The sequence below is a fragment of the Lissotriton vulgaris genome, chromosome 7, assembly GCF_964263255.1.
Source record: "Lissotriton vulgaris chromosome 7, aLisVul1.2, whole genome shotgun sequence".
NCBI lineage: Eukaryota > Metazoa > Chordata > Amphibia > Caudata > Salamandridae > Lissotriton > Lissotriton vulgaris.
The window spans coordinates 1,776,773,291-1,776,797,661 of NC_141695.1; the positions used below are offsets into that span (position 1 = coordinate 1,776,773,291).

At 44.1% G+C, this 24,371-nt stretch overlaps 1 protein-coding gene across 3 annotated transcripts in view; it reads left to right on the forward strand.

Annotated features, from left to right (window-relative positions):
* The window catches only part of LOC147706660 (putative ATP-dependent RNA helicase DDX6), a 233,233-nt gene that overhangs the window by 20,213 nt on the left and 188,649 nt on the right, over positions 1-24,371 (forward strand). For all 3 annotated transcript variants that reach the window (XM_086933166.1, XM_086933165.1, XM_086933167.1), the window contains exon 2: positions 8,503-8,868. In XM_086933166.1, coding sequence (XP_086789292.1) covers positions 8,690-8,868 — 179 coding nt within the window. In that variant the 5' untranslated portion in view covers positions 8,503-8,689. The remainder of the gene's footprint in view (positions 1-8,502; positions 8,869-24,371) is intronic.

A 24,371-nucleotide genomic window follows, 5' to 3' on the forward strand; every position in this document is an offset into this window, starting at 1 on the left:
CTCATAAACACGCCCCCAACGTTTCCCCACCAGCAGCTTTTCACTCAGCTCTTCGCAGACGCACAAATAATACATGATGGGAAAATGAACCGGGCAGCTGAGCCCAGGGCGCTGCTCGCCAGACAGCAGCCCGCTGGCTACTCAGGAACAGGTAGGACTTTTTTTTTTTACAAATTAAGCGCTGACTCCACCTCTTGTAGACTCCTGCAGTTTTAACACAGGAATCTAAGGATCTGCACATGTTTTAATAGAGAACACCCATATTTTGCTTCCAATGTTCCAGAGATGCACGTTTTCCTCCTTTGTCGTTTGCTATATCTCCTAAGAATATGTGGTAGTGAGAATTGTACGGTGACATAAGTTCAGTGTGTTCTTTCAAGGCACGTGCGCCTGTAGCGCAACACTACCTGGTGCTTTACTTTTGGGGCTTGAGAGCTGATTGTTGGTAAACTTGGATGAGTGGGCGGATGGATGAGTGGGCGGATGGATGAGTGGGCGGATGGATGAGTGGGCGGATGGATGAGTGGGCGGATGGATGAGTGGGCGGATGGATGAGTGGGCGGATGGATGAGTGGGCGGATGGATGAGTGGGCGGATGGATGAGTGGGCGGATGGATGAGTGGGCGGATGGATGAGTGGGCGGATGGATGAGTGGGCGGATGGATGAGTGGGCGGATGGATGAGTGGGTGGAAGGATGAGCGGATGGATGAGTGGGTAGATAGATGGATGAGTAGGTGGAAGGATGAGTGGATGGATGAGTAGGTGGAAGGATGAGTGGATGGATGAGTAGGTGGAAGGATGAGTGGATGGATGAGTAGGTGGAAGGATGAGTGGATGGATGAGTAGGTGGAAGGATGAGCGGGCGGATGGGTGGGTGGGAGGATGAGCATATGGATGAGTGAGAGGATGGATGAGCGGGTGGAAGGATGAGTGGATGGATGAGTAAGTGGGCAGCTGGAGGGAGGGACGAGGGAGCGGATGTATGATGAGGTCGGCGGGCGCCTGCTTTGATAGATGAGTGGGTACCAGAATGGACAAGTGGGCAGCTGGGTGGGTGAATGAAGAGATTGGCAAGTGCATGCGTAGATAGATGAGCGGATGGATCAGTGGCTGGGTGTTCAGATGGGTTAGATGATTGGTTGAAGTTGCTATTGTAAATGACAATGCCATTTATTTATGTTAAAAAAAAACCTAATAAAAATTGCCAATAGCTCTAACTTTAACAAAGGCAAAACCATTGCATTGTAAGTGCTTGTTTAAGATCTGGATGAAAATTGGACCCATGCCTATACTTTCTAACACCTCCCATAAATATTTCCAACAGACCCGGTCAAATGCCTTAGCGGCGGCTAATGCCACCACCACCAATTTTAGCTGAGAAACTAGAGGAGATCACTGCGAGAACTGAGGTAATCGAGGCAGAGATTCCCAAGATGAAGAGCGCAATGGAGTCTACTTCTTTCCAGCTGGAGAAGTTAGCTATACAGAATAAAGAACTTAAAGATGACCTGGAAAGGCTCGAGAACCATTCATGCAAGAATAACCTAACATTTTTTAACGTACCTGAGGCGATTGAGGGAGAAGATTTAAAGGGCTTTGTAATTTCACTTTTGGAAAAAACATTACATAAAGCTATCAACAACTTGGACTTGAAAAGCGAACTCCAGAGGATACATAGAGATCCGTTTAAAAGGAACCCTGGAAGACAGAAGCCACGGAAAATCTTGGTGAACTTTCTCTCTTATTCAGTGAAAGAACAGATCCTAATAGCAGAGTTAAAAGCAGGCATTATACCATCTCCCTTCTCTGAGTTACCGGCATTCTCCTTTTCCATCAGGTCCGATATTTCGCAAATAACGGCAGAAAGGCAATGGAAGCTGGCGAAGAGACTTACAGAATTAAATAGCTTAGGGGCAAAGGCCCAATTAAGGTTCCCAGCCACACTGCGCGTCATGTGGAATAATCATATGCATATGATTCGACAACTAAGGAGGCAGATACACTTATAGCCCAGATCCAGGATAAAAAACAAGGGAGATCAATTAACATGAACATTTCTATTGATCCAGTGAGAAAATAATTGTTTATAAATCAGAGCCAACTGTGAGGCGAGGTCACATAGGTATTAACGTATTGGAAGGGAGGGTTCCTCAGGGTGATGGGATGCAGGGGGGTCACGGGGGTGGTGGGACGTTGGAAGGCGGGTTTGGGGAAGGGGGCACTGGGTGGCAGTAAAAAAGACAAAAAATTGTCCTCGTGCAACGATCTTAGGTTGGTTAAAGAGCACCCTTATCTTATAGATAAGCCTTGTATAAATCATATAAAGTTTAGATAAAAATGAAGGGGGCTGAAATATCCAATTTGTCATGGAATTTGAATGGCCTGAGATGTCCGAGAAGGCTAAGATTAATACTTTCACCTGCTCAAGTAATCTTGCTGCAGGAGGCACATTTGAATAAGGCAGAGCTTGAATCTGTCTATTCAAAAATACCATGGCTCCAATGTTTTTGTCAATCCCAACAGACATCGAGTACCCGTGGAGTTGCTATCCTGGTAAAAAAGGGTTGTACTTGTATAATAAGGTCCATGCAGACTGACCAAACAGGCAGATGGATTATTGCACTGTTAGATTTTGAGGGTGAGAAGTTGACGTGTCTTTCGCATTATGGTCCTAATACAGATGATCCTTCCTGTCTAGTAAAACTGCAAGATAAGCTAATCACGGGAGATCCACCGTTCCTTATAGGGGGAGATTTTAACATCCTGCTCAACCCTGTAAAAAGATAGATCTAACACTAGTCGGACTACAGGTACACCGAGAGCCCGAAGAGTCATGAAAAATGTATTGATAAATATTAATTTAGTCGACCTATGGAGAGCTAAGATGGGGGACAGGGATGGATTTACTTTTTTTTTGTAAGAACAATCATGCTTCCAGAATTGACTGTCTTAGTTAAAAAGGAAATGTAGAGAACATAGTCAATATGTCTGTTTATCCAAGTCATTTATCGGACCATGTGCCATTAGTATTTTTATTTTCTACAAAGACGAGTTTGCAACAGATCAGATGGACTTTAAATAGGTCGGCACTTATGGACCCTGGATTAATCCAGGCAACTAAAGATACTACTTTAGAGTTTTTTTTAATAATCTAGGGTCTGCCTCGGAAGAGGTTGTTTAGGACACTTATAAAGCTAATTTGAGGGGGTCTCTATGTAGTTTGATGAGTGCAAAAAATGAGCGTGACTCTGGAATTGCAGGTTTTGGAAGGAAGAATTTCTTCTCTGGAAGAGAAGAGGGCATACTTCCCAAGATAATGCAAGGGGCATGTAGAACCACAAGGGGGAACTTCAGGAAGCAAGATGAGACCTGCGGTCCTATCTAGATCAGAAGTGTAAGACACAGTGGAGGGCTCGAAACATGGACATCTTTGAATACGGGGAGAGAGCAGGCGCCCTATTGGCATGGAAGGCAAGGATTGATAGGGCCAAAAATAATATAAATAAATTGCAGATTGATAGCATATGAACTATATCTAGTAAGCCCGTAAGTATTCAAAATTGTCTCCTGTCTCGCTTTGCGAATCTGTATAAGGAAGATATCAATACCTCAAATGTGGCAATAAGATCATGGTTGGAGGGTAAAACTCTGCCAACTCTTACGGAAACAGCTAGGGTTTTTTTAGATTCACTTATCTCCATGGAGGAGATTAAGGAACATATAAAGAGGGCAAAAACTAAGAAAGCAGCGGGTCTAGATGCCCTGCCCAGTGAAATTTATAAGGAACTGGTGGAAGAACATTTACCTAAACTCCATACGTTATTCAACAAAGTATACAGTTTAACAGGGAAGGTTCCCACCTCCTGGAAAGAGGCCACGATAGTGTTGCTACTAAAGCCTGGAAAGGTTCCCCTATTGCCAGACTCCTATCGCCCAATCTCCCTGCTAAATGTGGATTATAAGATCTTTATGAGCATATTGGCAGGTAGATTGGGCAAATTAACATCTAACCTGATCAATTTTGATCAAAAGGGCTTTATGCCCGGGAGAATTATTCATGAGCAAATCCAGCTGCTAATAGGTAGTATTGACCTAGCAGAGAAAAGAGGGGATCCCTTGGTGGTGAGGGGAACTGGGTCTTGATGGGGGAAGATAATTCTTGTGGTGTGATCATAGTTTCATAGGGATTAAGGAAGGGGGTGGAAGTATTGGGTGTAGTTGGTGCTTGTGAGGTTGGGCGGGGTTAGGAGTGTGTGGATATGTCCTGTGGGGTAGGAGGTATATTGAGCTTGAGAACTGATAACAAGGAGGTGCAGAGAGCGGGGAAGTGGCCGTCGACGATTGAGAGGTGCTGTTCAGGGACTTGCATTAGGATGTTTGTTTCTATAGATCTGAACAGTTCACCGCCAAACACTTGAGATGGGAGAGATAGTGATTTTGAATCCAAATGGGATGTTGATTGTGTTAGTTACATGTAGGTGCTGTCGGACGTGTTTTCTCAATTTGGCAGGTTTCTTGGTGTAGAAGATGTCTGTTATAAGGCCCCCATGCTTTGAGCTGTAGTAAATGTCTGTAATTAGTGTTTCTGGATGTTTGAGGAGTTTGTGCTTGTCGTTTTTCGTGGCATGTTTGGAGAGATTGCAGAAGTTTTATGTGGTTGTAGTTGGGACCATTTCTGTCCACTGCGGGCCATGTGAGGCCATTGTTAGGTGAGAAGGATGTGATTTCAATGTAGTTGGGGGAGAGGTAGTTGGGTATGGATGTTGGTGCACGGTAGGATGCAGGGCTCAGGGTTGATCAGCACTACTGACTGCACTAGAAGGTCGTGAGCTTCAGGTATCCACAATCTCTCAGTGCTAGTACCCCACTCAAAGAAAATATGTCCCCCCCCCCGGCCCAAATACGGCTGGAATTTGAGGTCCAAAGAGAAAAGGTGGAAAGGAGTGCTTATGTTAAAAGTTGGCATAAAATCCGAAGTGCAGAGGCAGGATCTCTAAATTCCCACCTCTGGAACACCTTACTTCATCAAGAAAAATGCTCAGCCAAAGATTACTTGTTTGCCTCCATTGAGCTACTGGGCCTGTCTGAACTCTGGGCCGTTCCAACAGATCATCTTTCCTTTAAAAAAAAAAGCAGTGAAAAAAACAACATTCATGTTATCTGTTTTAGAAGACAAAGCAATTCTTACTAAAAAGGCACACATCTGGATAGAGCTCAGTGACTATGCAAGGCCCAAAACCCCAAGCCTACTTGAGTGCAGGAGTCAAAATAAGAACAAAGGAAAACTTCTTGAAGCTGCGTTTGGGGGTGATTGCGATTAAACCCCATCTCCACCATGAAAAAGTTGAGGAGGTATTCAGACTTGTCGTTTATGCGGGAAGGACATTAGTCATGTAATTTGCAATTGTCCCAACTTAAAGGATATAAGATGCACCTTGTAACGTCCCTTCTTCGGGTATTACTGCATCTGGTCCTGTAGGCAGGCAGGGAAGCTTTGCTTCAACCATGTTGACATCCAGCTTAACTGTCGGCTAACAAAATTCTTTGAGACTGTAACCAAGAGACTTAAAAATCTGTTGTTATACAATAAAGATAAGCGTACAAGGGCTTCAGGAAGAAGCTCCCAAAAAATGAAGAAATGAATAATAACACTTTGTAGTTGTACCAGTGTTTTTACTTACTGCCCTAAGGTTAAGTAAATGCTGCTCTTATGCAAAACTATTTATTTACTCCGAGTTTTATATAGCGTGGCCATGACCTTATCAGAGCGCTTCATAATTCCATAACCAAGAAACGTTTGGCAGCCAGTTTGGCACAAGCCTTTAAGCCAGGGGTCTCCAAACCGGTCCTGGAGGGCCGGATCCATGCCAGATTTTTGGGATATCCCCATTGAGATACATGTAGTAATTTTAAAAATCTGGCATGGATCCGGCCCTCCAGGACCGGTTTGGAGACCCCTGCTTTAAGCAAACATTAACAAACTTAAATCTGATGAAAACATAAACAGTCAGATTGGGCAATTTTGCTTACTATAGCATACATACAATTCCTAACTTTTACTAAAGACCCGTCTGTTAGTGCTGGCAGTTATCATTTGTATTGTCTTTCTGCCATGTGAAGTGTAAAAAGAATGCAGGATCTTCTGTACAGCAGCGAGGATGAATCCCCCTGATAATCTGAAGCAGCGATGGGGTTATGGGACGGGTGGAAATGACTGCCACTTAAGCAAGATGGTGAAATTCTGCCTCAGGATCTCAGGCGAGCGGGGTGCGACTTGTAAACGGGATCTGTAGATGATGTGGCGCAGAGGTTAAATTCAGTTTATTCAGGTTGCAGAGCGTTTAATGAGGCTGCAGGGGGTCCTGAAGGAGGGAAAAGTCGATCCGGGACCTTAAATGCGAGTCGTTTGCACCCCAATCGTAGAAATAGGCCACAAACCACAGGCACCGCAGATCCGCTAGGAGAAAAAAAGAATAAATATAAATAAATCTTATAAAATAAAATCAATAAATGTTAGTTTCAGTATGTGACTAGTTGGCTTGCAGATAGTCTGTACCTTGTCACTAACCCTCACGTGGTTGCAGTGGTGTTACTTTTACAATGAACAGTATGACATGACGTGGGTAAAGAGCGTGACATTCTTAGTGTATTTAGTGATAGTTTTATTTCCGAAGCAGCAAAGCCCGCCTAGAAGCTGCTGCAACATTAATTAACATTTATTTTTCTGTTCTTTAAGATGATGACCCTTGAATGTACTTTTTAAATTTTTTTATATTTGTACGTTTTTAGACATGATGAATACATTGTATCTACTTAGATTGTTTGGTGCTGCTCGTTGTCGGTCCCCTTGAGTAGTATATTTATTGCTTAAGTGTGAATTTGCCTTGGCAAAACAGGAATAGTCGATTTAATTGAATTCAGCTGTCGCGAGAGCAGGCCACAGTCGGACTCTAAAAGACTGTCTCAAAGCACATTGGTTTCAGCCGTTATTTTATACATTACATGAAGCATCATAAGGTAATTTGTACATTCCTTTGGATACAGAAATCTGGGCCTAATTACAAGGCCATATATCTGGTCATTTGATAAGAAGCGCAGGTGGGTCTCGACCTTGTGTGGCCACAGTGTGGGGCCAGTGGGTACATGTCCAGGTATCCTGCATGGAGAGCGCATAATCGCTGCGTGTAGTGTGCATGCTGTGTTCTGTTTAGCGGAGTCTTCCTAACTTAGTGCAGCATTTGACTTTATAGTGTTTCGGGAATGCCTTCCCCTCGGGCCAAACGTGTTTTATTGGGGCCAGTCTCCAAAGACCATTGTGGTTTCGCTGACTATCTGTGGGATTGATTTGGGGTTCCTGTTTGCTCGTTTAAGAATTAAGTGTCACCCCACCGTTGATCTGTCCATCAGTTGCTTCAGGCCTGTCTGACCATGTACTTCTGACTCAATGGTTGAGGGGGAGGTCAATATGTGTGCCATCAACAATGGTGATTCCGGTCCAGGAAAGACCTGGCTTGGCAGTTCGGGCTGGACTGTTCCCATGAGGCACAGGGTCAAGGCTGATTTGCATATGGCCATGTCTGAACTGGGGTGGTGTGGAGTGCAAAAAAAGATGGATTTAGGCCCAGATCTTTGTACTGGGGTGAATGTATGACCGTGTTCTGCATTCTGCCCATCAATTGTGGTTTTTGCATTCATCAACAATGGTGATGCAGGTTCATTATTATAGGCACATATATCGTGACTTGCATTGATGTCATATTTCCCAATATTAACATATTATTCATTTCAGTTCAGTTAGGAGTCTTATCTGGAAGATGTCAATGTCGTTTTTTATGTAGGTAGATTAGTCTTTTGGGGAGCCTTTCTGATTCCTCTGGGTGTTTCTGAAACCCTCTTCCAAATCATAAATGCTTGTAGGCAACCAAACTGTCTGAATGGCGTTAATGTCATGAAGTTTGGCTGTTTCAGACTTTCTCGCTGATTTCATATGTGGGCGGTATTCTAAAGGAACTCTACCTTCTGCTTTCGGAGATGGAGCTTTTCTTGAGGGAGATGGCTTGGGGTTCATTCAGTATGACAGACCTATTCTGTGTGGAGGCAGGAGTCTTTTAAAAGTTTTTATTTATAGTGCAAGAACTCATGATTTTGTGGTGCACTGACAGATTTCCTTTCGAACCAGTCTTTTGAGATTCTCTCTACACTTCTTTTGTGAGTTTGATGTTTGGGTGGCCCTGTGATTTTGAATCTGGGTTCTCTTTGCCTTCCTAGTATGTAGCGAATTATATTCATTGTATTGTGTATTAATCTACATTTTACAGGCTAGATTATTTACCTTCGATAAATGTTCCTTAGTCTTACTCATATTTTGAGAGATGTTTCTAGCTATCAACTATGCTTGTGTTGACTTGCTCTGATTAGGATTGGTGCCTCGTTGTTTGGTTCAGTTTTGATTTTACTGTTTACTTTGATTTATTTTCTAATTTTGTGCTTTCATTCAACAGGTGATTTGAGCTTCTTCATACTGATAAATCAACATTTGGAATAAGTGAAAGTGTGCCTTCATCGGATTTGCAGATCTTCTTTGTGCTCACTACTGGACCATTGTGACTTCTGCGCTCCTCTCACTGTGTCCCCTCGCCAGGGGCACCTGGACCTGTATTGAATAGTTTGTTTCTGGTTTTTCTGCATATGGCAACAGTGAGGACAGAAAACCCTCTGGTGATGACACTGGGGGGTTTAAATGGGCAAACCAAGGCACAGCAGGGTTTGGCACCTGGACTTTCTACCTCTGGACATTCTGCAAAATCTGCTACATCTGCACAGTTTGCCACCCAGCAGCAAGCCCCGCCTGGAAGTGCAACACTCAAGTTCGTATACTCCTTAATTTACAAATCTTATTGCATGTCAAAGGCCAATAAATCCTTCCTTCCTACACCACAGAAGAGAAGTCTGGGAACCTTAATGTGGTTTGCAATGGATAACAAGATGGTTCTGTTCAGCCCTTTGGGTTCGCATCGGAGCCGCTTGTAGGGTAACAACTAAAGTTTGATTCCAAACAGTGCTTCATAAAGATTTACTGGTCCTCCATCTTCGACCTAGTTCAGGTTTTATTCTGTTTGTCTTTATATTCCCTGATCTGCTTTCAACCCCCGTCAGGTGCAGTCCTTTTTAGGTCGGGCCTGGACAGCGCATGCGCTGCTCTGCGAGGCACAGTGTATTAGAGTATGGAATTTAAGCGCTGCCCACTCTCCCCCCCCATATTTGTAATTGGCTTGTCATTATCCTTTGTAAATGCTAGATTCTGATTCGTTAATAGGCTTGTTAGTCCCTCCTTAGTTCCGCCTTGTCTTTGTTTGTAACCTCCCATGATGACTGGCCCTTTTACTTCTGTTATACGGATGTCTTATTTAGTCTGTAAGCACTATTTTCTTTACTAAGTTTCTCCTACTGCAGGCACAACATGCTTTCCTGCAGCATTCAGTGTGCCATGCGCTCATTCACTTTCCAAGCCGCCTGCGACAATGGCTGCCGAGGTCTTGCATTTACAACAATTTGAGCTATTGGCATTGTAAATGACAATGCCTTTTGATAACGAGTTAATTACCAAACCAGATGAATAAAAGGCATTGTAATTTACAATGCCAATAGCATAAACTCTCGCAAATGCATGACCTATTGCATTGCAAATGCTTGTTCCGTTGACCCTACCAGACAACGCAAGCTGTCTCATTGCAAACAACTTCTTGTCATCTTACCAAGAACTTGCAATGGGCTCCAAGCCTGTCCGTTGCCGACCCTTCCAGCTGCCTTATCTCATGTGCTTCTCTCCCAGGGCTCTGTTGTGCTCTTTGATCTTTGTGCTTCTGGACTCCCCTGTAGACTCCTTTTTGCTCTCTTGTTCTGAGGTTCTCCTCTTCTCACGCTCGGTTTCCTCATACCCATGGGATTCTCCCTTCCTCCCCAGTGTGCATCTCCCTCTGTCCTCCTTGTTGTGCCTTCCCGTATGTTTTCCATTACGAAGTCCAACTTGCTACCACACTCACTCCTCTGGTGCAATCCCATGAAGGCCCCACATCACTGTCCACTTCTTAATTTTTTCAATATATTTATTTGTTTTGGAGGGATGGGCAGCAAAGTAATGCAGACTTTTCTGTTTTCAAAGTAAGTCCTGTTATATATTTTACAAAGTGTCAATCCATCATAAATGAAAAATGCTGCCTGTGTCCCTCACACATCATAGGGCATGTGTGCATGCCTACAAAATGACATGGAGGCACCATTACTCCTTCTGTCCGTCCCCACCCCCCTTTTCATGGTATACAACATCTGCATGTTTGCGGATACAGCATGAACAAAAGCACTGGCCAAGCCTATAGGGCTTAAAGGCAAGATAAGTTGGCTTTCCCAATGCTTGTTACTCTGTAACCGAAAATTATCTCTACCTATCTCTCCTGCCATTTCCCAGCGGATGAGTCCAGCAATACAAGTAATGTTGCAAAAGCTGTATTGCTGCAGGTGTGTTAAGATGTTACATCACTGAGGACAAAGGCGCAGCCGGTCTACTTCAGGCTGTTACCAGAAATGGCTATTATGTGTCTAGCACCAAGGCGAAGAGCAGGGTACCCTTTTCAGGTACTATCCTTAGCCTGTAAGCAGGAATTGTGCGCTGTGGAGCTCTCCTCTCTTTAACCCCTTCCGTCATGAGGCATGAGGCACGGTGCTCGTGTGCTTATGACGAGCTGAGCTCGTCATGACCACACCTGTTAATATTGGACCCTAGCACAGGAGAAAGAGAAGTCTAGCAGCGATGTGGTTAAATACACAAAGAAATATTGCTATTTTAGAAGAAACAACAACGTCTAGCGAGCCCTCTGAATTACCTTACACATTGGCACTGTTACTAGTTGTAACTGATGTTTAAATGGGTGCTCTGGTGATTGGAACAACTTGGTGAAACAGACTTCAATTGTACAGGTTCGAATTATGACGAGGGGAGGCTGCCGGAGAGAGAGAGCGCCGCCTTTTCAAATGGCATGCTACATGTAATGTGAAAATGTCTCCGGTTAGGAGTATTGCACCTCATATCTTTTCACAAAACCGCTGACCGTTAATGTGTACATGGGTCCAGGTCAACGCCTGGAGAGCACTTGAAAGCTACCTGGTCTTTTCAGGCACAGATTACTCTGGCGTTGACTGACAGAACTGTGACTAAAACCGTAATATTCAATCCCATGGCAGAGAGGCCAGCTTAGTTTCTTTGTCTGCCTATGTGTGATAATTTTTAGCTCAAAAAGGGGTCATTTACAGTGCAGATTTGCATACTATTGTAATTAAGTATTGCCAGTTGTTCTGGGAGTCAACTACTATCTCAAACCGGTAGCGGCTTTAGAAGTGTTTGTTTAAATAAACGGGAAAGAGGAGTGGGAGGCACCAAGGTTCCCAGATTAAACTGATTTGGTCATCTGTGATGTCACTGACCATGTCGAGTGATTGTAATATGTGAGGTCATAAGCAGTGCATTGGGGGCACGTGAGTTAGTGTTGGCTTAGCTAACTGACTGCTGAATTTCTCTGGTTTTATATGAATGTAATGTCAGCCAAACTATAACGTTCCTGTAACCTTTGGTTTTTTTCAATGAATTTCTAAAGTTTTTTAGAATTCCATTTCCTAACTATAACGTCTCAATAACCTTTGTTTTTTCAGTGAGTTTTTTTAAAGTAGGAATGGCGCCTGCAACGTCGGGTGTGGTCTCTGACAAGCTTTCCGGAATCCTGCTGTGTAGGATTAGAGAAAGTACCAGTAGGTCTTCTTCGCTCCCAAGGTTCCTCAGCATACAAGATGACTAAATCACACAAACAATAGTGCGCCAGGAGACGCGTTTGCAGAGTGGTGGAGAAAGTGGGCGTGGTCTCCAAAGACGACTTAGCAATCCTGCTGTGTGAGACTTACTCAAGGGGTTATTCGCCCCCAAGGACCATGAGCAGGCAAGGGTACTTAATTGGCCCAACTAATAGTGCACCAGGAGGCGTGTTTTCAGAGTGGTAGAGGGAGGAGGCGGGCAAGGAAGACCTCTCAGGAATCCCACAGTGTGGGGCTTACTGACAGTAACAGGAGCAGTAGTTGGCCCACAAGGACGTCCTTTGGGGCCAACCACTCCTCCTGTTACCTCCAGTAAGTCACAGACTTCACGATTGCTTAGAGGTCTTCGGAGGCCACTCCCCTTCCGTTGTTTTTTTTTGCCACAGGGAGGTTGTGGTCCCCAGGGCTGCGAGGGGGGCCTTGTTGCCCCCGCAGTGGTTGTCCCCAGGGCTGGTGGGGGTGGGGGGAACGAGGAGGGTGGGGTCCTTGCTGCCACCCTGCGTTATGTAAATTGAAAGCCCCCAGGAGGTAGCGATCCCCGGGCCTGCGGAGTCGGCTGGGGTCTCCTTGGTCCCGGATTTTATTTATAGGCGAAGCCCCGGGTAGGTGGTGGTCCCCAGGGTTTCAGGGGGGTCTAAGCGCCCCCCCCTCGCACATTATTTAAATTGGAAGCCCCAGTAAAGTGGCTGGCCCTGGGGCTGACCGATCCACATCTTCCCGGTTTAGCCCCGGGTAGGTGACCCTCCCGGGGATCGGGGGGAGGTCTGAGAGCCCCCCCCCACTTATGAAACTATAATATTCGGGGAGATAGTGGTTTCTGGGGCAGGGGTAGAGGCCTGTGTGGCTTTCATTAAAAAAAAAAAAAAAGCCCCGGGGAGGAGGTGGTACCCAGGGCAAAATTGAGTCCCAGGAGGGGGGCCTGTGTGCCCCCCATCATTATTATTTATATATTTTAATGCCCCGGGACCTGGCCCAACCCGGGCGGAAAGCGAGCGAAACGCGGAAATTGACAAACATGTGCTTTTTCGGTAAAGGCGCACCATGCCATGGTTTCACTTTAATGGCAGCCGCAGACCTCTCTCTAGATCCAGCTCGTCTAAAGAAAGGGGCGTGGTCTCTAACCTAAAAGCGCATCATGGGGCGCTTGAAAACAAAAAAACAAGTAATGCATGTACCCAGTATGTAAACAGGAAATGCATGTGCGCAACCATATCAACGTCAGCTCTTGGAGACTGGTTGGTCTGACTTTGAAACAATTAGTAAAAGTTTTGTTCACCCTGGTGATCTAAGGTATACTGTTGGTAAATGTTTGTTCGGTCAGCGCTGGGGTCGACCGAGCGTATTTAAAATTTACAGCTCAACACTTCGGTTAAAAAAACAAAAAACAAAGGCACACGAAGGGCGAAGATGGGGGCACAAATTAGGAAGCATCCAAGCAGATTTACGTGCAGGGTGTGTCTATAAAAGAATGGAAAATGCGATGAAGCAGCCGCCATTACTGAAGCTGGCATCCAGTGCATGCTGTGTACATTAAGTAAATAGTTTTCGGAACTGCTAATGAAAACTCCAGAGTGAAAAAACACGTAAAACTGCCAGTTGTAATGGAAGGTAACAACCGAAGACAGGGTGGTACTAAGGAGGGACTAATAAGCTTATTAACAAAGTAGAAGCCAACATTTACAAAGGACATTGACACAAGCCAATGAAAAATATGGGCAGATAGTGGGTCAAGCTTTAAGTACATACCTAACTACAGCTTGTCTTGAAGAGACCGTGCCAGCACTGCCTAGGCGAGACCTAAAGAAAGCAGTGTTTTCGCACTTCTGACATTGGGCTACACTTGGACTAGATTTGAAGAGATGTTTGTGCTGTACTTGGCTGTTTCTTCTCTAGTGGCCATCTTGGCAGATTTATTGCAGAGCCCACGCTCCTCGCACTCTAAGTTGTCAGGGAGATCTTCAGGTACTTCAGGGAAACACAAAAAGTCAAAGCACAGGTGTCCTTTGACTTATCCTCATTGGTTGGCAGACGCGACGTGGGATCCCGAGTGTCGTCACTCAGAGGCTGTGTCTCTGGAGCCTACTAATGAGACGGCTCTGCACCTTCCTCCTTTTTCGGAAGCCAGAACATTATCCTGCCCAAATTCAGAAGTTCTATGAGGCCTGGTACCTCATATCATGCAGCCTGGCTCAGCTGGCATGCCTTTGGGCTCTGCGGAGTCTGTTGGAGGCTCTGAGACTCTGACGCCGTCGGCTCTGGCCCTGAAGGGTCCACCTGGGTCCAGGCCTGGATCTGGATCAATGTCTGTCGATCTGACTTGACCTTCCTCGGTGTTCACACTCCCGGCGTAGACCGTTCCTATGCTTGGGGCCCACCCCATTCCTGAAGTGGACATGGGGCTGGACCCACGTTGTTCCAATGTTCATGCCTGGCGTTCCTTTAAGGCCAGAAGGTGAGGAAGAGGACTGGGAAGGGCTGCCGGACTCTTTAACTGACCAGCTTGAGGTACTGGACTGGAGAATGGACCTGGGTGATGCCAGTGGTCTGGACTCTTCTCCTGACACTGGCCTGCTTTCTCCCCCCTACCACGGTTTCGGAGGAGCAAGCTTCCTATGCTTTGCCGATGAGAAGGGCAGCCGAGGTCCTCCGCCTCGAGCTCCGTACGGTGATAGTCAGTACTAACCTCCTGACAGAGGTCCTTCAGCCTGCGGCTTCTTCTTCTGAACCCCTTTTCTCCGTTTAATGAAGCCCTCAAAGTCGTCCCAGGATAGGGGCTCCTGTGGATAAGGTGACTGCCCACGGCCCACTCCGGGTAGACCACTGTTTATGACCAAACACCCCTCCCCTGAGAGCTTGTTAGTCAAGGCATCTTCGTCAAAGGCCTCATTCCCTTCTGCTCCCCCAGATAGGGAATCCTAAAAGATGGACTATCTTGAGAAGAAAATGTTCTCGATCTTCAGCTTGGCATCGCTGTCGGTGAATACTGCATGCCTCTTGGGCCGCTTCTCCCATTCTATCTGGATACACTCGCGCAGGTGCTGCTTCAGTGCCCAGAGAAGGCCCTGGCCGTTCTCTCTCAAGCAGTCGCAGATGGGAGAGTCTGAGGCAAATTAACCATACGATGTGGACTGGATGCCATTGATTCACTGTGCAGAATGATTGCCACGTTGGTAGCTGTAAGACGCTACGCCTGGTTGAGGACTTCTATGTGGATGTCCAGCTTAATAGACATGCCCTTTGATGTCGCTCGCCTTTTTAGCAACCGGATTCTCGAGCTAAAGCCAGATCCTTGGGCCTTCGGTTACCTAACATCCATCTCAGTCTGCCTTTCATCCCTTCCCTGCTGAGAAATGCAGCTCTTGTCCACTTTAAATTCAAAAGGACTACAGGGAGTCGAAAGTAAAAGATTGGTTCATTCAAGCTTAAGCTGCTGTAAGGCCAACAAGAAAAAAGCTGTTACCTGTAGGTAATGAATAACCACAAAGAATTATCCTTTCATATTTATAGAATACTTCAAAAAAGTCTGCCTAAAGACCTCACTTCCCTCCCCCCTAATCCATTGGGAATTTCCTTCCAGTTATACATACAAAAAGAATAGCTAGCCACACAACATTTTCAAGATAAGTGATCACAAGCATAGCTTATTTGCAGATTGAATGGAAAAAGACCAGCGTAACTTTCCATCTCATGGGAGCACAAATTATTAACAGTGTAATTATTCTAACAACCGCTTAGTATTTGCCAAGGACATGGAGAGAATAAAATAAAAGAATGTACAATTTCAGAACATGCATGGAAAATTCCTCAAACAATGTTGTACAAAGTCGGGTGGATTTAAAAAAAAATCTGTACTTATGTTCATATTATATAACATTTTCCTCAAATGGTCCTAGAACATGAGTTCAACATTTACCAGTTGCTTGCTATCACTAACCTATAGAATCAGTAATTAATCATTTGATTTGGCCCCTCATATTATGACAGTACTTCATTTTCAGATATTCTCCATTATATAATTAAGAGAGAAAATAAGAAACAAATGGGCTTTTGTAAGAAGGCTAATCAGTGAGGGCACGAACGCTAATATCCCATATTTCTTCTTCTTGCATCATAAGCATATTCTGCTGTAGAACTGAAATTGAAGGGGGCTTGCATGATGAAAGGAGCATACTGCAACACATAGGAAAACAACTGACCCATAGACAGCACCCTAAAATAATCCCCCCTATAACCAAGGCTATCACTAATAGTTTTCAACTTCTTGTGAGCAGGACTTCTCTAAACCAACCCGACCAAGTCCAGTCTCCAGTATCCTGATGTGTTTCAAAAGCAATTTTGTGAAGTTTTTGAATGGCCAAATTCACATTAGGAGCATTATCTGGGATATATATGCAGCAGGAGCTGCCAATTAATTTGCATACCCAACCCTTCTTCTAAAAGAATGTCTAATGCAATCCGGGTTTAAATGGAAACAAGACGGGTAGCTTGCATTTCTACAGTAATGTTACTGAGTGCACCAGTATCTATATATATATATATATATATATGAAAACGAAAGTATGTCTGTTTGTCCTTTATGCATTACTACACCATTCATCCAATCGGCATGAAACTTTGGGAAGTTGAGTACACTCCCGCGAAGGTTTCTGGCAAAAAAAAAGAAATTGTTAAATATCGGCCCCCCAGGGCCCTCATAATCTTTCCAATACTGAACGTTTACAGTTTACGGTGCGACTCGCTTTTGCAATGACCATCAACAAAGCACAAGGACAATCGCTGCAAGTGTGTGAACTAGATTTTGAGAATCCGTGCTTCTCACATGGACAACTGTATGTGGCCAGCTCACGCGTCGGAAAACTTTCTGATTTATTTGTGTACGCACCAGACGGAAAAACAAAAAATACCATGTATCCGCAAGCACTCGAATAAATAAACAGAATTAAAACAACACTTTAAAATGTTTTCCATATTAAAATGAATACGTTTCAATAAAAATGACACAATGTAAATTGAATGTTATCATAACAAGTTTCCTTAAATTTCCTTTTTCTGAGATCGCAGCAACGCGCTTCGGGTAAGCTAGTTCTCAATAACAGCTTCCACTACTCTGATCAATTGGCGCACTTGTACACTATTGGACATAGGACCCCAAAAAGGCAATATACCCTTCGTTGCATCAAATTGCTGCAGGATGGTATCTGTCTGGTCAACCTGTACTTCCTGTTTATTAAGTCGGTGTCCTGTGATAATCAGATTGTGAAAGGTAAGTGGGAGGATGAATAAATGCAATATAGAATCTGCCTGACCATCCTTTAGGGAGCCAGACATAAGCTTGATTTCCACAAACAAAACTGGTGTTTTGTGAATCTACAAATGATGGAGAATTAGTGCAATTTAATATTCCTGTATGGGACAAATAGTATTCCCAACAACAAGGGGCCCTTCACCATGAGCACAAAGGTGGGCGTTATGGGCATGCACAGGTATGGGTATCCTAGCCACCTTGGACAGTTTTCTCTCATTAAAGGATAATACCATGGAGGAGCTATCATAGCCTGTAGATTCCTCCTTCTCCTCCATAGTGCCATAGATTCTAACAGCATCTGGCCAGCATAGATGATAAAGGTGATCCCTAATCTCCCTCTCTACTGCTGTATTAGTAACTGATACAAGCAAAATTCAATTCCTCCAGGCACTACAAGACCCATTATAGAGAAAGGTGGAGGAATAAGAGGTGCCTTCCTTTTGACTGAAGATGGCAGGGATCCACATATCCAATAATCTGTGGCATTATATTCAAGATGGGCATTATGTAAAACCCGAATGAATGCATTATTCACATATTGCAAGCAGTGTGCTTACTTTTTTTTTTGGCAGAGTTTTATATAGCGCGAACTTGACCCAAACCGGGTATCGGAGCGCTTACATAGCACCAGTTACGTTACATGAGGACACACATTCGTTTTTGTTAGGCACAGGGAGATGAAGTGATTTGCCCAGGATCACAGGATGTTTGGCGTCGTTACCGAGACTCGAACCCAGATCCTCCGGTCCGAGGTCGAGCACCCTAGCCGTTAGGCCAACTACTCTTCCCTATGAGGGGCAAGGGTTATGTACTGGTGCTTTGGTAATGTGACTGATGCCACTGATTTAGAGACTTGGTGGTTTTCTTCTAACCACCAAAACAACCCTAGCGTTCCTAATATTATCAAAATACATAAAAGCACATAATTGTCACTTTCTTGGTCCAAAATTGTTGTGTACCAGACACTGGAGTCTTTTTCTCGTGCCATAAATCAGAGGATGATTTCCCAAACGGTCTCAGTTCAATACTCCTAGTCTTAACCATATTGTATTTGTATGTGCTGTACAAATACCTGTTCTTGATGAGTGATGCTTCTCCCGATATTTTGTCTGTATGCTCAGACATTCTTCTTTTTTCCCTCTTCTTTTCCAAAAAGAGAACCAAATCAAAAACACCTAACTGCCGAAAGCAAAGTAACGTGGCTAACGCCTCCTAAAAAAAAAATCAGTATCTATTCTACCAAAAAATATCCCAAAGAGTTCCCAGTGTTTTAAAGCCTCACTGGCAAGCTTACGTACAGGTCCAGACGTTGGCAATCTTGAACACCGTTCGGTTGCTAGCTCTCCAGAGATAATTTTTAATTCAAAGTCTAGTTTTTGATAGTCCTAGGTCACACTTTTTACCTAGGTGAATCACAATCCGGATGCTCAAATAAAGGTATTGGTATCAATTTGGGCTCAACGGAAGTGAAGTTGACCAGTGGATGCGCGCCTGCGCCTACTTCAATCAGCTCACCACCACTAAAAGATATCTGCTATGGACTTTGTTCATTTTCTAATTTAGAAATTTCTTGCTACACACATTGATCATAGAACAAAAGGCAATGGAGCTTTCTTAACATGGTAGGCATTCATCCAATGTTTGTGTACCATGCACTTTAGAGCAGTCTGAGTGGCGAGTAGTACTTGAACCGGTCCTCTTAAGCATGGCTCAAGACTGGATTTTCTACAGTGACTGGTGATGACTCAGTCTCCAGGGTTCGGATTATGACCTTGAACATTCAAGACGAGGGGGGAGATTGTCCTTCACCTGTGAATGAATTAAACACAATTCTTTAGTCAGTTGGTCACAATAATCAACAAGCAGTGGATATTCAATTTCACAAAATTTACTAGGTCTAGGTACATCCCACACATTTGCAGACCTCTCCATAACTCCCAGGAATGGGGAGAAACCCATTTTCGAGTGTTCTGTACTGTGCATTGGAAACAAAGTTATGGGCAAAGCATCAAGCCATTTTAATTTTGTTTCAGCACATATCTTTGACAGTTTTCCTTTCAATACACCATTGTCTCTTTCCACTAGGCTGCATCCTGTGGATGGTGGGCAGCATGAAACATTTGCTTTATCTGCAAGACCTTGCAGACCAGGTCCATCACTTTGCCAATGAAGTGTGACACATTGTCGCTCCAGAGCACTCTGAACAAACCGAATCTTAGGAAGTAGTCCTTCAGGAGTATTTTGGCAGTACTTGGGGCTGTGTTATCTCGTAGAGGGTAAGCCTCCACCCACCTATTGAAGGTGCAAACCACCACTAAGACATACTTAAGCTTGCCCACTTGTTCCACTTCTATGAAATCCATTTGCAGGACTTCAAAGGGCAAATCTGAAGGTGCAAAATGGCCTGTTGGGACTGGGGTACATATTCCTGGATTAGAAGTATTGCATATCGTGCATCTTTTGACATGGGAATCTGCCACCCTGGGAATCAATTTGTAGAACCGTACGTGGTATAATGTTGCCACTATTCCTTTGGCACCAATGTGAGCCGGGCTATGTTCCATAGAAACAATAGCAATATTATAACAATTAGGAAGCATCCTTCTTTGTTTCTCTGACCGATCTATCCAAAATCCGGTATCATCTAATCTACTATACATCTGCCCTACCTCTTTCTCTTCCATGGTAGCTTCCTATTGTATCTCTCTAACACATTCTAAGGTATTGTTAAATATTGGTACTTCAGGGACCCCTCTAGCTGGCCCTGTAACATACATTACATTATATTCAGATCTGGCTGTTTGTTTGGCTGTTTCATCTGCAAAAGCATTTCCCCGACCTACCTCATCAATAACTTTTTTATGGGCACTGCATTTAACAATGGCAACTTAGGTCTTGCCTCGTGTTGCAGCGCGCATGCGCTACTCGCTCTGCAAGACATTGTGGATGAGATTTCAAAAGGGGCTTGAAGCCCCGCCCCTCGTTTTCATTGGCTGGCGTCATCGTTAATGTAAAAAGTGGCCTCCGATTGAAACTGAGGCTTTTTGGTTTTCCCCTTTTCGTCCGGCCCATCCAGACTGGATAGTCTGCTTTTCGGCTGTCGTGAAGCAATTTCTTCTCTTTAGGGGGGCGTGTACTGGCAGATCATGTTTCCGACAGCTTGTTCTTGATTTGGCACAGGGAGAGTAAGTGCTGTGCCCAGAATAACTGATGTGGATCGCACACCCATGCTTGGTACAGTGGACTAGGGTTGAGTGGTGTGGCATACATTGAAGTAGCGTAGAATTGGGGAAACATTTATAATTTGGAGTGGCACCTCATAAAGTAGTTTGGAGTGCTGTTGAACGGTGTTGGAAGCTGTCGTAGAGTGGAGTAAAGTGTTGTAGAATAGAGTGCATGGGCAGGAGTGCAAATTTGGACAGAGGAGTAATCGGATAGCACGGAGTAGTCTAGTAGAGGGGCATATAGTGTAGTAGAATTTTGTAGAGTGCCGTTATAGAGAGTGGAGGTGAGTTCACTGGAGTGACATAAAGTGGAGTTTCATACAGTGGAGTGGTATAAAGTGAGTTAGCGTAAACTGGAGTGGCGTAAAGTGAAGTGGTTTGCCTGGAGTGGTGTTTTGTGAGGTGGATTGTAATGGCGTATAGTGGAGTGGCATACTGTGGAGTGGGGTAGAGTGGAATACTATGCTGTAGTGGGGCAAAGATTGAAGTTTTGTACAGTGTAATAACTTGGAGTGGCATACAGTGGAATAGCAGAGTGGAATGCAATAGCGTAAACTGAAATAGCGCAGTGGTGTAGACTGGAGCAGTGTGGGGTAGAGTGAAATAGCATATAAAAAGAGTGGCATAAAGTGGGATTGCATAGAGAGGCTTGGTGTAGAGTGGCGTACATTGGATTGGAGTGGTGTACAGTAGAGGTGTATATTGGAAAAAGGGTAGAGTGGAGTGGTGTACACTGGAATGGGGTCGAGTGTAATAGAAGTGGTGTACAGTCGCGCCCAATGGAATAGTGTAGAATGGAGTTGGGTAAAGTCAAATGGCGTATACTGGAGTAGCATATACAGGAATAGAATATACTGGAGTAGCATATAGCGGAGTGGCGTAGAGTGGAGCTGCATACAGTGTAATAGTGGAGAGTGGACTGGCGTAGAGTGTCGACTGGCATAGAGTGTAATAGTGTATAATGGAGTTGCGTACAGTGGAGTGGTAGACTGGAATGGCGTAAAGTGTAATAGCACAGTGGAGTGATGTACATTGGAGTGGGGTCCAACTAGAGTAAAATGAAATGGTGTAGAGTAGCATATAGTGGAGTGGCACACAGTGGAATAGAGTTGGGTAGAGTGGAATAGCGTACAGTGGAGTTGCATACAGTAAAATGGCGTAGAGTGGAATAGCGTTTAGTGTCCAGTGGAGTGATGTCGACTGGAGTGGCTTCCAGTGGTGTTGCGTACCATGTAATGGAGTGGCTTTAAGTATTCCATTGTTCATGCAACACCAAGAGCAACTATTTCTCGGAGAAGATTGAAAAAGCAAAGAGACTCCAGAGAATGGTTTATTACAGTTCAAAAACTGAGCAGAGCACAAGAAGCTAGACCGAAAATACCTGACCAAGCCTTTTGTAATACCTTAGCGTCCACCTTTTGTAGTAAGGTCATGAGAATCTGATTTGTTTGCGGCTCAAACGGTACCAGATATTTTTTTCTCAGACCGCACCCCCTGATGTTGGAAAAGAGGATTCCCAGGACTCTAGTATCCCAACAATTTCCCATCCTCTTTTCAGTGGCTGCAGAACAAATGGGTCTCTATGACCCCAACATTCCTTACTCCACATCTGAGTTTCCGCCCATGACAAGTCATCAAATGTCTTTCCGACACCAATTCCGGCTATCTATTGGACCTGTGCTCCCCCAAGATTGTTCACTCCGCGACATAGTTTGTCGCGTGTCATCTTACTGAGCTATACAACCTTGTTTTTAAAACTGTAATTTCCCCATAAATGTGGAAACAGACTTCTATTTTGCCACTTCTAAAAAAGCAGAACCTGGACAAATTTGATCCAGGCAACTTTCGTCTAACTGCCAGACTACCTCGAACTGCAAAACTCCTAGATAAATATAAGAATCAAGTATTGGCCTCTTTCATCTCCCATAATCACATTCTGGACCCTTCACAGTATGGTTTCCGGAGTGGTCATAACACTGAGATTGCTCTGATCACGGCATAAGAAGAAATCAGGCGCTCTGTGGATAACTGGGGTTTGATGGCCTTGATATTACTGGATCTTTCAGCGGCGTTTGATCCCGTAGATCATAACCTTTTACTACATCACCTCCATGAAATAGGTCTAGTAGGCCTTGCTCTATCTCCTTTTAAATCCTTCCTTAAGGACCGGGAAAAATTTGTGGAAGTGGACGGTCTCCGTTTTAAACTTCCCTGTGGGGTCCACCAGGGCACATCCCTGAGCTCAACTCTCTTTAATATATATTTGGTTCCCCTTACTAGACTTATCAAATCCCATGGCTTTGCCATGGTGTCAAATGCAGATGACACTCAGATCATAGTTTCCATCTCAAACAATACTGGGGACACTGCTCACAACTTTCCTGCCTGCATGCGACAGGTGAGCAGCTGGATGTCGGATAACTACCTTAAGTTGAACTCTAATAAGACTGAGGTTCTTCTTTTTGGCAGAGATCCATCCACCTGGTCCTCGTATTGGTGGCCCTCTGAGCTGGGCCCCCTCCCTACCCCTACCCCTAAGACAAAGAATCTGGGAGTCATTTGTGACATTACCCTGTCCTTCCCCCTTCATGTGAAGCAATCGCTTCATCCACCTGCTATACATTGAAGATTCTGAGAAAGATGTTTCCATACATACCACCAGACCTACAGAAACTTGTCAAGGCTTGACTACTGTAACAGCCTTCTGATCTGTATAAACAAAGCACTTCTTGTGAAAATGCTGGTTTTAAAGAACTGTACTGCCCGTTTGCTCTTTGGTATCCCAAAATATTCCTCGGCCAAGCTGGGCCTCAAAGCTCTACATTGGCTTCCAGTGGCAACGCGGGTGACGTTTGAGGCCCTCTGCTTCGCCTTTAAGGCACTGCATAAGCTGGGACTTGCTTATTTGATTGACCATTTCCGCTGGTATAACCCGAATAGAACACTGAGATTGTCCTCTCACGTGTTAATGGAGGTCCCCAAACCTCGTTTATCAAGCTAGGGTGGTAAATGCTTCTTAAACATCACAACCAGACTTTGGAATAATCTGCCTTACAAAGTTAAAAACTCATTGAACTTGATGTCTTTTAGGAAGGGCCCGAAGACCTGGTTTATTTACTGCATAATTTCTGAATTTTCAAGCTCTAGCCTTTAATTTAATCCCAGTGATGGCCTGATGTTGGTTGACAAGAACCTAGAAGCCCCAGGATATTAGCTGTGCTATATAAATAAATAAATATATAAATAGTATAGGTAGGCTGTAGTTATATTTTGGGCCATGGTGTAATAACTTTGCAGTATACTGGCTTCCTCTCTTTAACAAGGAGCATATTGGCACACAAAGTAGGTTTGTTCAGTGCCAGGAGCTACTGGGGCAATGTTTGTTTTTTGCGACCCCAAAAAATTATTGCTTTTTGCCAAGCCGCGCATTTACAGAGCCAAATTCTGACCACCAAATCAGGCCTATTGGCTTTATCAATGCTTGTTTATTTTCATGTTTCCCATTATCTTGTTGAAACTGTTTGCACTAATTTTTCCATTATGAATATTTTTGGGAAATACAAGCATGCATCAACACATTTTACTAAATGATGCTTCACAGAAATGTTACCTACAATTTCACAGTAGTTTAGCAAAATGTTTTTCTGTTCCTAGTTGCATTTTTTCTGAACATTTTATTTTGAAAGGAAAGGATCATCAGTCTTGCTTTCAAACGTCTGCTGATATTTGCATCTAATACAATTAAACTTTGCAAACGTTTACACGTTTTACATTGGAACTAGCCAGTAGTGCAGTCTGAGATTCGAACATTTCCTTATAACACTCACCCTAATTACTAAGGCTTTGTATTTATGAACAATAAATTCGATCAGAATTGGCATATGGACTCAAATATTTCCTCAACTGCAGACAATGTCTTTCCTTGATCCATAATGTGGTACTATAAACTGGCAGCCAAAGGGTTTGTGCTGCTGGGGGTTTG